This window comes from Scophthalmus maximus, chromosome 22 (assembly GCF_022379125.1).
Source record: "Scophthalmus maximus strain ysfricsl-2021 chromosome 22, ASM2237912v1, whole genome shotgun sequence".
In the NCBI taxonomy this organism is placed as follows: domain Eukaryota; kingdom Metazoa; phylum Chordata; class Actinopteri; order Pleuronectiformes; family Scophthalmidae; genus Scophthalmus; species Scophthalmus maximus.
The window spans coordinates 12646621-12659633 of record NC_061536.1 but is presented as its reverse complement, the minus strand read 5'-3'; the positions used below and the strand labels follow the sequence as shown (position 1 = coordinate 12659633).

Genomic DNA, 13013 nt, shown 5'->3' with positions numbered 1-13013 from the left:
TTCGAATTCCCTGGGACCAGAACCTCTGGGTTCGACTTTTACAGAGAATGGTTCCAATAACCAGCAGGCCTTGTTGTTGTTGTGGTGAAGAGTTCCTTTATGATTCCTTGATGGCCTGTCATATATGCAACTTCCAAATCCACTTGTTTGGAAATTTCATGTTCATGCAATGCTTCCCCTCCATCAACCTGAAATACAATACTTAAGATCAATGTTAGTAAATCAGTACCGACTAAATCAAAATCCCCATTATGCTAAATGCTGACGAAGGTTACTTTTAAACTCTAACCCTCACTTATACACTGTTTGGATGTGGGAGTGACGCTAAAGACTTGTTTTTGATATAAAACTTAAAATGTGGGATTTGTCAGGATTTAAGATTGAGATTTATAAAACAATGACATTCTCATTTCTGTCCGAAGCCTTGAGAATTTTAAATTAACGACTTGATTTCACATCTTTCTCCTACAGGACACGTTTGCTCACCTGTAGATTTTAATACATGTTTAAATTCTCATGTATTTCATAGAAATATATCCAGCTACAGAAGATAAAAAGATGCTCAACTCTGATGGACGGTTTTTGTTTTCTTCTGTCGTTTATTTCGCATACAGGTGTTTAGGAAACAAAATAAGTGGACACCACCAGTATCACCTCATGTTTTCTTAATGGTCATCATTATAAACGGACACAACAAAAACAAAAGGATGAGATGACAACAGTGACAAAACACAAGTCAAACAACAACAAAAAAACCAAGTTAATTTTAATCAATTACAACATACAACCCAGGAGGAAACGCACGAGACAGTGTGACATCGTCACAACCAAATGGAATGAGTGAGAAAAATAAAAAGCCAGTGTCATGAGGAGAAATTTTTTTTTTTGAGAAATGTACAGAACACAGGGCTGCATCAGGGGTTTAGAGTGACAGGAAAATATAAAAGGACCCCGAGGACATAAAAGGACATTCATTGATTTGTTGACAATCAGAAGAGATGTCTTTCATTCCTTCCCACTTGCTTTTTTTTGTTTTTAAAAATCAGGTTTGATAACAGCAATATAGAACAGGTAATCAATCACGAGGAGAGCAAAATCAACATTCACAAAGGAAAAATGCAGAACACCTGATATATTTACTTTGAAGCACACATGACTCCTCAGAGTGACACTCCTATATGTCCAAGGATCACAAGCCATTCAAGATCAACTCTAAATTTGTAAAATCACCCTTCAGTCATGTTGGAACAGCTTCTTGCCAAAGCCCTCCCAGTGTATAGCCATAGTTTTAAAAGAAGTAATAGTGCTTAGTTGAAATTTAAATCTGACCTCTTTACGTTCCATTAGTGGTTTACAGTAAGTTGCCAAAGAGGGAGATGGGTAAGGGAACATTAACGTACAATATTCTAGTGAATAAACGGTCTGTGTTAAGATTCAAACTCTGCTCAGGTGGGATGTAGGAAGATTTGGAGGAAGCAGGTTTTATATTTCCAGAGTTTAAAAATCTTCGGAAAAACAACTTAGTGGGACTAATGAGGTGGAGGCTGTAAATGAGTTGGAAATGGAAAACTTGAAAATGGGGGGAAATGTTTAAAAGACGAGGCGTCGGTGGGAGGAAACAGTGAATTGACTGTGTGTGGGTCTGCGACCATTTCACTTTAAAAAGCAAATCAACTAAGGTACTTTAACATACAGAATCAAGCAAAGAAAAACGGCATCAATGAATCAATTTATTAGTTTCATTTATTTCAAATTGGATTTTCTTCATATAATTCATGATATTTAAATCACACTCATTAGAAAGAGTAACATGAGAGGGCCCCCATTAGATGTTTGGTATACTTCAAAATAAAAAGGGGGCGTTCGTTGTTAAGTGATTAAAGTTTCAAGAACTGGACCAGGACCAGGCTGCAGTGAGTGCACTGTCAAGGGGGTGGCAGGTGGGGGGATGGATGGATGGGTTGGTGGTGAAATCCACTCGCTGCACCTGAGTCACACTGAGACTCCAACACAGGCGCGAAGCGGCTCTCGGGGCCGAATTTAGTGAAGTGAAATTGACTCAGGAGGGGACAGGAAATAGCACGGGTAGGGTCGTGAACGTAAACTGCAGAAGCTTACATCTACAGCAGTCGACCACGTTGTAAGTTGTCCTTGCACTTGCTGCAGCCAACCAGCGGCCCTTCTTCTCCGCTCTGTATTACTTTGCTGTCCGTTGACAATGCACAGAATAATATTTCCTGAACGAGAGGTTCAATCCCACCCGTTTTTCACGCACTGTTCGCCTCGAGATATTGCGATAGAGTTGCACCTGATTGAACGGGTAGAGAGATCCAGTCTCTTTTTTTCATCTGGATGTAAACTTATCTGACACAATCTAATTGTTTTCGTTTTTTCCCGCTCAATGTCACAGCAATGCATGAGTGAAAGGCGTGGCATTGGAATAGGGGATGTGGTGGGGGGGGAAAAAAAAATAGAGGTTATGATGAAGCGGAATGAAGTAAAAGTAGAGAAGTTAAGATGGAGGCGACATACAGAGGTTTGTTTAAATAAAACCAAAGGGAATGTTTCATGTGAGTCAATGTTTCTCCCTCAATGACTTTGTTATGTTATCATCATGTTGTCGGATTGAACTGCACGTGATTTGTTTTAGCAGTGTGGATCGAATTATCATGATTACATGTGTGTTTGTGTGTGAGTGTGTGTTCATGCATGTTATCTTATGGGTTAGGGTGTGTGTGTATGTGTGTGTGGCGAAGGGAAGAGGGGTGGAGGAGGGGTTTGCTCATGGCTGTTTCCTGTGGGAGAATGGCAGATCAAGGATGAGAGGTCAGTGTCTCAGGGGGTCACGGGTGGGGATGAGGTGAGGTCAGATTCGGGGCAAATGCTTCTCGATAAATTCCTTTACAGCCGCCATCTCCTGCAAGGAAGAAGAACAGAGGGTTGGTACGGTGAACAAATCAGACTGATGCAAAAATACAGAAGAGAGAAAAGTCAGGGTTAACAAGATGAACTTCGGCCAAGACAAGCCTAGAAATTATAGATGGCAAAGTGGGAAAAATTTAGTAAAAAGTCTTTAGTTAATTTTCCATATAAGGTCAGGGAGGAACAGTACCTGAGGAGAGGAGCAGTGAGCGAGCCCTGGGTAGGTTTTAAAGGTGGTCATCTGAGGGTTAACTATGGTTTTAAGCTTCTCCGCCGTCATGGCACCAAACAGCACAGGGATCATGAGGTCCGTCTCACCGTGACACTGCAGGATCGGGAGGTTCTTCTTGCCGCTCGACGCCTGCAGGGACAGAAACAACACAGACGGACCATTTCCAAGCAGAAAATACATGTGACCAGTGGGAAAGGGAAATATTCATACAGACATACAAATCTTAAAGTTCAAACTGAGGAGTGGCAGAGGAACCGTAAAGTAAAAACTGTGACTGTACCGATGAGAAACTGCTGTGAAGTGGAAGCCAGCAACTGAGGGCTACAACGCCAGCCAGCTCGTGCTGGCAGGTCAAGGCGGTGTACAAGGACAGGGCCCCACCCTGAGGGAGAAGGGAGGAGGCAAACGGAGAGGGAGAGGAGAAGAAACAGAATTTTTTGTGTGCATTAGGGAGCAGTTCCAAACATCTGTCGTCGGTGAATGTGACTCTTAACCAAATCAAAAAAGGGTGAAGATGTGAAATCCTACCTGAGAGAAGCCACAGAGCATTATCCGGTTCGGGGGGATCCCATTTTTGGCCTCATGTTCGATTATGGCCCTGACTGGAGGGAAGAAAGAACGAAGATCGTGTGTTGGTCAAAGGAGAGACGACATTACACTACACTACACCAAACAATTGAGTTTTTATTGGTAAGTGTTGATGAGATGACAAACATTCAATCGATTCAGCTCATCTCTCACTCGTCTTCACGTCACTTTCAGGCCTGATTTTCATTCTACTCTCTCACCACAAGGTGGAGCCTCAGATCTCGGCCACCACCATCCATTGATCATTTATGTACAGATCCACTCAAGGTCCATATAGTCACAAATATTGCTGGATTGTAATCTTATTTTGAATACATCATATCATTTTTTTCTTTCTCCATAACCATCTGGTGACTCACAGATATGGTCACAACTCTTTACTTACTTAATGAGAAGAGAATAAAGACAAAGTTGATCATATACTTGTGAGAGCAGATCCGGCTTTAGACTTTACATGCCTTTGTTTTTGATATTCAACAGCAGAGGAATCATGGCGAATGTGGAGTGACGTGGCAATTAACGCTACAACATCACTGATACAGACCCACAGTAGAAGCTGATGTCTTCCAGTCACATTATCGAGTAATATAGTCGTATATCTTATTATGAACCAGCGTTGATACCACGTGACTCCGTGACATTTTAAAATCATTGAACTCACTATTTTCTGCTGCCTTCTTGATTCCAGCTTCGTCCTCCTGTGAATCGGGGCTGAGGCCCTTGAGGTCAAACCTACACGCACACACGCAGAGACGAGTGTTTAAAGGAATCAATAGATACAATTGCAGTATTGTCGTCGATGGAAATATGGGAGCCTGTTGTGGTTTCCAGGGAGACAATGGCATCTAGTGTTGAAAATTGAAAAAGGGCCGTTTCTTTCAGCACGCCAACTCACCATGCCGGCATCGTCATGCCCATGTTGAGAGTGACGGGGATCTTGGGCCTGTGCAAGACAAGATGGGAGGGAGGGAGATGAAAACCTGACAATCAGCAGCCAAGAACTAAACGTGAAGTGTTCACTACAACGGTTAAATTTATTTGTGTTACAGGTTCCGCACACAGCCACAGAGAAAAAGATGTTCGTTCTCCTCCCTGCTGGCAAGTGGCAGCCATTAAAGAGGCGTAAATCATAAGCGAGGGAATGAAGACGTACGCGTGGGGGCAGATGAACTTGACGTGAGGCAGCCGGATCGCCGTCAGAGTGTCGGCCCACCCGTGCCTGTCAGAGGACAAAGAGAAAGCAGCTTTTGTTTTCTAATCCAGTTGCAGCAAAACGACAAACACACACACACACACACATACATCCAACCCCACAGATACAGTGAGTAATGTAGTGTGTAGAACAATATGTCACTCGTGAAATGAAAATCACTTTTACATTGACGTAATCCGATTTAAAAAAGATTTGCTCTTGTGGTTTTATTTAATCTGTGATCTGCATTTCAGAAAAGCACTGACACAACACTACGTGTGATTAATACTGGACCAGTCGGCTGATTTTAAAAATAATAATCATTATTATCTCTGTAATAAACTTGATGTATACTACACAATTCATGCATGAAATGCATAACACACAGTGCTTCACTTTGAGGAAAGACCTTTAAGTCTTTTTAAGCCACTGACTGGACATAAAAGGTTAGTTGTAGTGATATTGTTGACATGTACATGTAGGTTAAAAACAATAATGACAATAAATTGATACAGAAAACAGAAGGCGCATCGAGTCTTCGACCGGAGACTGATAGTTCAGACGTTCAACCTGAATCAATAGAGCATTAAAACTGTAAATAATCACTCACCCTGTGTCTCCCAATCCATGAAGGAAGATCACCTGTGACATAGAAAGAGTGTGAAGGAATTTAAATCATACCACACTTATGATTATTACATCTTGGCACTTTCCGACCGAAATGGATTTTTGGAGGCCGTTGCCGATATAGATATATTAGGGAGTATAAGATTTCCGATACTGAAACATAGGCAGATATATATTGTAATGTCAATATATATATATATATATATAAATCTGTCAATGATTCCTAAAATGTCATTATCAAACCTTGATGACAAAGAAATGTAATTAAGGACTGATATTTTTAGTGTACCCATAACCTTCATCATAAATATCTATAAATAAAAAGGGAACACAAATACAACCACTAATATAGAGCTTGAATTAAGAAAAAAATAAATAAATTAATTTTACGTTAAATATAAACATAAATGCACTTATTCTGTACAATTAAAGATTTAATATCAGTAAACATAAGCGCTGACACCGATATGTTTGTGAAAGGCTCAGATCATTCGCTATTATCGGCCAACCGATATACATCAGCCGGCCTCTAGTTAGAAAACCTGTCGTCTCCCCCGAGTTTAATCCCATTTTACTCTGTTTAAAACCAATTTATCGCATTGTGTTTGTCTTAAGTGTAAAATGTGCTTCTGATACGTTTGAACACTTGTTACAAAACAGAAAAAAACAGGTGCCAATCTGTTTTTGTTCTTGCCAAGGAGAGACAGAGACAGAGAGAGAGAGAGAGAGACACACACACACACACACACACACACACACACACACACACACACACACACACACACACACACACACACACACACACACACACACACACACACACACACACACACACACACACACACACACACACACACACACACACACACAGCTCCGCAGAGACTCCATGAAAGGGAAGAACAACACATTTTAGAAAGCTGGCATTTGGCCGCTCGTTGGCTGGAAACGGGAGTCGGCAGTGATCAAAACACGTTTGTGCCGTGTGGAGCTGGAGATGAGCTTCAAAGCTTTGATTCCTCAGCTCGAGGAAAGAGACGCGTTTTTAGTTTGTACACTCAGCTGATCGTACAGCGACTGTGACACCTGCTGCTACAGATGAGGCCTCTCGTTAGGAAGAGAGTGTTTATTAGGACTTTTATGTACAATAATCGTAGGAATTCACAAAGGAAAAAGATTGCAGGTCAGCTATTTCCTAATAAGTTCTTCAAAATTATAATTGTGTGGTTTTAACTGAAAAGGAAAATAGAGACAAAGTTCCGAGACTCTTATTTCACATTGTTCAATTGAATTTATCATAGATTTCCAGATGAATTTCCATGAAACACATGGTTTAATTTAATCCTGTGATTATTTATTGTTAGTGTTATTTATAATTGAAGATTTTATTCTTTGATTACACATTTTAATTTTCAAAGTTAACTGGGAGAGTTACAACTGATCCGTCTCTAGTTTACCTGGAATTTGAACCAAATAATATTGTTTTCTGTCCAGGAAACTTCCTGGAAAAAAACTGGGATTTAAGGACGTGTAAATTAAAGAGTTAATAGAAAAGCGCACGAGCCTAAACTTCGACAACTTTCCCAACTGTCCTCAACTCTCCTTTGACCACAAGATGCTCTGGATGTGAGCATTAATAGGGGGGAGGTGTTGATGTGTCACTCACCGCAGCGGTCTCCTTCTCCAATCCGGACACCGTCACGGCCTCGGTGAGCAGCGGCACAGACATGTTGTTGCCACACATACACTGTAAGAGGTAACTGGGGTCAGAAGAAAAGAAGAAAAAAAAAAACAGAGGTCAGCTGACGGCCGAACAAAGAGCTCCATTTAACCTCTCATTCAATTCAAGACGTTTCCTGGCATTTCCAGTTTTCCACAGGATTTCCAGACCTCACAGGCCCCGAACGCGAACCACGACAAATATTCACATGGTAGAGATATGAACATGAATAATTCAAATCAATATCCTTTAGTCTTGTGGCTGAAGAGAGAGCAGTGAAAAACCCTCACGTTCTGGAGCATTTTGAGGATGATTAATACTACAAATACATATCAGTTTACACCATTAACGTGAGTGTAATTTGCTCCGGGTGAATCAGACCTGGACTCTGGAGTCATTGAATTACATCAATATTAAATTACTGAGGACTTGTCTTCTCTGGGTCTTTTAGCTCTGCAGGATACACGAACTGTACGAGTTCAAAAAACAGACACAGGCACAGGGGAAGGTGTGCAGAAGGTGACCTGCAACAGTTAATCGGTTAGTAATCCATTACTGTATTAATCCGCAACTATTTTGATAATCGATTAATCGGTTCAAGTAGTTATGGGGGAAAAAGTCAAAATTCTCAGATTTTCAGCTTTTTAACTGAATATTCTGAACTGAATATATATTGGTATTGGTGTAGATGAACAGAAATGCCAATGTTTTTACAATGCTAAATGTAAAATCAATGTCCCGCCAAAAAGTCTTTAATAATTTTTTCAACAATTAAAGAGCAAGATTTTATCAATTATTGTTTGAGTTTATTTAAACAACAACTATATATATTTTAAAAATAAAAATCAGTACTGGCATAAAAAAAAATAATCCAGTTTCGATCATTTGTTCAGGGTAAAGTGCCGATTCATTTGACTTATTAACGAATCATCTAAATACAACTATTGTAGAAAGAACAATAGCCATTTTTTTCATATATTAAGCTGGAAACAGCAGGGAGGAAATTGAATACATCATCAGGACTATTTAAATTTACACACACGTGTGATGCTTTGTCGTGTACAGTGGCAACAAAGAGTTGCTCTGTCTGACAGTAACAACTCAGCGCTGGCGTTCAACTCGCAAGAACAGGAGCAATGAGGCGCAGGCACACCACTTATACACACAACTGAACCTAATGAACGTCAGGAGCTACACGTCGGTGAGTCGGGCAAGTGACGTGACTCATTAACTAAATAATACATTAAAAAAAACACTCCCGCCCTCTCTCTCTCTACCGTAACGCTCTGTAAATCAGCTGTAGACGCCCGTCCTGCTGTGCAATGAGTCAACCGCCGCAAACAAGCACGAGACCAGTAGACGCCTCTGATGATGTGGGACAGCACGAGACAAGACAGAACGGGGCGGGTCACTTGGCGTGCGGCCCTCCGCCGCACACAGGTGATGAGGGAAAAACAGGGAAATGTCTGAAACACGCCAAGGTTAACGTGTAAACTCTGAAGGGGATTATACTCCTCGGGTTTTTAAAGTTCCTCCGCTGCTGCTATCCTTGCCTTTTTTGGCTCACGACAAATTCCCCATGTGAAGGTCACGTTCACACACCCTGAGCACATGGACGATACACTGAGAGTCCAAAGGACGCAGGAGAGAAGAAGACGGTGTTTTTGCCTGATGAATGAGTAACAGCTGAAGAGTAACCGGGCAGAGTCAAGGACTTGGGAAATGGGTTTTTTTAGGATTAATCCGTCAGCATCAAATGGTGTCGGAGCCTTTGAAGCAGATTAAATTGTCATACTACAATCGCACATTATGATCGTCAAAACCAAACCACAAACCGCTGATTTACATCTGGAGTGTGTTGTTGTCGCTAATGCGTGCAGAGGGAAGTATATTTCACGGGCAGCCGCCGACGTTACACAAACCTTCTCCTTCCTATGTGGTGAACTAGTCGAGTTTATTCGAAGGAACTTCCTCGTGTACTCTGTCATCTCACTGGTGAAACAGGCCAAAGTACGATTACTCAAGTACACTTCCTGTCGCTTTCATTTTCTGTAATCGTTTCCTCCACCACTTCATACTCCACGACATTTATCTGAGAAAACAAGGGGGGACCCGTTTATGACAAGACATATCTTAGGGAAATTGGGTGATAATTGGCACATTACGCCTCCGCCTTATTAATAACGCTTAATGTAAGACAACGCCCATGACCATGACCATAGGATTATGGTTTAGATATTTTTTGACAGGTGTAAAAGTGTTCCTCACAAGAGGACATGTCCAAGATAAATTAGGTGATCATTGATCACTACTTTGGCACATTAAACGGGCAGATTGACTATTGAGGATTTTCTGACCGCACCGATCGGGGCTCGAACCCGCAGCCTCGGGTACGTGAGACGGACGCGCTAACCACGAGGGTGAAACTCCTGAGTCGTAACATAAGTCACCAACACGTCCGGTAAGTCAGCTAGCGGACCGTGAGGAAATATTCGCTGAATTTTACAAAACGTGTGTTGGATTAAAATGTCTTACTGTCCCATTTACGTGACGTTAACCCTCTTGTCCTCATGGCTCCTATGGAGAAGAAAACTCTTAACGTATCATCCATTATCACGGGAAGTGTTTATGGCCGAGATAAATTTGGTGATCATTAAATCGCTGCTCTGGCACATTTAGCAACTGAACGTTTCCCCAAACATTTCCAGCTGAGAACACGTCTGAGAGAACCGGACGACCAAAATGTGATCTGATTAACATGTGTATCACAAGATGTTCCCCCGCGCCATCCAATTTTAACTAGGCATGTAATTTCGCTTCACTCTGGCATCTCAATGGGAACAGAGCCCGACAGAGAAGAAGGAATGAAGTCAAACAAAAGAAATGGACAACAACCAGAAAAGATAAGAGGCAGTGCGTCAACGCTGAACAATCTGTTCCAACAAGTAGGACGAGCTCTCCGCATGTGGCAGCAGTATGCAATTTATCACTTTTATGCCTTGTTTTTTTATTCCTTGTTTTTTATTGCCTTGTTTTTTTATTCAGCTGCACCTGTTACCGTGCAGCTGAATCACAATGACCCAAGACTCGGAGAACCGGCGTACAAGACCCTGTGTGGGTTTTTTTAGGTGCACACTGCAAGAAACAATTACTCACTCTCTCTCTCCTCTGGAGGCCGCTGGATAAAAATACAAGCATCGAGTTCAATTCAGATTGGGTACGAAAAGAATCGAGGCTTGTTTGAACGCAGCAACTCAATTTAATTCATCACTTTATGCAGTTCACATTTTTTATGTTTTTTTCTTTCTTCCAATACTGGCAAACTGTGGACGCAAATACATCAGCTATACATTTACCAACATGGAAGCTTCTCAAATATAAAGGGTGAATCTGGCAGATACAAACTGATGACATCTGTTACATGAAGATGGATATTTAGTTTTAGATTTTGGACCCTTGTTCTGCAACTAGTGATAATTTACACCTCAGCGATGACTTTAAATCTCTACTTAAAACATTTGGAAATAATGTTTCTCAGCCCTGTGTCTCAACTCTTTTGATAAATTCGGACGATCTTTACATCTTCTTGTCCCAAGTAATTCGTCAAAACTTTTTTTTTTCTACCTGTCGGCCAGAAGTCAAACTGATAACCTTTTCCAGAGACACTTCCAAATCCTCACCTTCACAAAGCCAGATTTGATGAATAAATTTGATGCTTTCCGAACACTAACGACATGTTACAGAACCTGTGGTTGGTTGGTCGGGGTTGGACATTTTGTTGTCCTACGTTTTTAAGCTGCAGACAATGAAACACCATCGTCCCGACTGAGGAGCTTTGTTGCGAGCCACCACCCCCTCCCATGTCTCTGCCCCCTCATTTGACGTCAACTCTCAAGTCTCTCGCCCAAACTAGTAAAGACATAATCCTAAAAGATACTTTAAAGTTTAAAACAATTCTGACGATAGATCCATCGTCTTCGTCATTCTTTAAGCAAAGAGCTCTAAACATTTACTGGTTCCGGCTTCTTATATTGCGGTCATTTGTCATATCTGACTGTAAAACTGAACATCTTTAGATTTTGGATGATGGTCAAATAAAACAAGTGATATGATAACGTCCCCTGGGGCTGTAGGAAACGACAGCTGACATCATTTTGCCATGAATCCATAGTGGAAGTAACTGTCAATGCTGCCCAGACGACAGTGGGTGTAGGCACATGCATTTTGGTTATTATTTGAGTTATTGTTATATCTTTTTTTCTATATTGCATGTCAGGTTTATTGAGTAAAGTTGCTTCTAGGTGACAAGAAAGAACGAAGAAGAACTAGGGGGGAGAACAAATTATGCCTGTGTGTGTGTGTGTGTGTGTTGCAGCAAACTTAAAGCACATCACGAGTCTCCATCCTGCATGACTCCAATTACATTTAAGTCAAAACCAAACAGAGGCGTGTGCTGCTGCAGACACACACACACACACACACACACACACACACACAGGCTGCTGCTGCTGCTGCTGCGCACACACACACACACACACACACGGGCTGCTGCTGCACTCTGCTCAATGGATTCGGATGTCTGGCAAGAGGATAATATGCGTCAGTGAGTGACAGGCGTCCACCCAACCCCCCACCCCCACCACCACCAAACCCCGCTCTGCGCCTGCTGATGCTCGGCTAGTCGTTAGCTCGCACTGCGGTCAAACACACGGATTCACTGCTGTGAAACGAGCTAGTATCGGCGGAGAGGAGGAGGGAGACAATGAATGAATGGTCCCCGACAGTGAAGGCATTCAGCGGCGCGAAGCCTCCGACTGACGGACCGACGGACCACCGCAGTCCGGTTTAATCCTCCCGGTTTAGCGCCCGACACACACGCGCACGCGCGCGCGCACACACACACACACACACACACACACACACACACACACTAACCGTGGCTAGTAGTTGTGGTGGAGCTGCTAGCTAATGTCGCGCACGCGCACACACACACTAATCGTATTGTCTGCCGGTGTCTCTCTCTCTCTCTCTCTTCGCTCTAACGAAGCTAAACGTTAGCGATTCGAGTTAGCACCGGAAACACGAGGCCGTTTCGAAGGAGACACCTTACGCGACAGAATGTGCCACTGCGGTCCGGAGTCGGGCCGAGATAAAGCGGTTAAATGTTCAGGAGCGGGCCCCGCGGGGCCGGAACAGATTCATACACTCACCGCCTGCTGTCCCAGTTCACGACGGAACGGAACTTCCGCTCCTGCCGCCCGCCGCACACACACCAGCGGGGGGCGGGGCGAGGACGCGACGCGTCGACGTCACCGGGTCGCGACGCGGCCCGCTTTGATCCCAACATCGTTTTTTTATATCAAAAAAGGGAGAAAGAAATTAAATGGTAATAATTATTATTTTTATATTAAAGTTGTAATAAATATTATGAATCTATCCATCCATTATTCATACCGCATACATAGTAACATATAGCTCAGGGTATCGTAGAACATCAAGAATTACTCATGTTTCAATTAAATTTAGAAATGAGATTTATCTCCCATAATATTACTAATAATCATCAATTAACAGTGGTTTAAAGTGACCAGCTGTATGTATTCAAGTACTGTAATGGTTTATACTTAACCTGTACTTCATTTCACAGGAGATTTTTTATTATTATTGATTCCTCATTTACAAACAAATTGTGCACTGCAGTGTGGTAGAAACACTGATTTAGTCCATCTATCAAT

At 42.1% G+C, this 13013-nt stretch overlaps 1 protein-coding gene across 2 annotated transcripts; it reads right to left on the bottom strand.

Moving 5' to 3' along the window:
• Positions 1-749: 749 nt before the first annotated feature.
• lypla2 (lysophospholipase 2) lies at positions 750-12621 on the bottom strand. 2 transcript variants are annotated; one of them, XM_035621358.2, is made up of 10 exons: positions 12489-12621; positions 7225-7318; positions 5545-5576; positions 4896-4961; positions 4638-4685; positions 4404-4474; positions 3683-3756; positions 3435-3536; positions 3113-3283; positions 750-2917 (listed from the first exon to the last, which is right to left on the bottom strand). In XM_035621358.2, the coding sequence occupies exons 2-10, from the start codon at positions 7300-7302 to the stop codon at positions 2867-2869; spliced, it is 693 nt and encodes a 230-aa protein (XP_035477251.1). In that variant the 5' UTR covers positions 7303-7318; positions 12489-12621; the 3' UTR covers positions 750-2866. The 2 variants fall into 2 exon arrangements, with proteins under 2 accessions (XP_035477251.1, XP_035477252.1); XM_035621359.2 differs by having other exon boundaries at positions 12389-12492.
• Between the last annotated feature and the right edge of the window lie 392 nt (positions 12622-13013).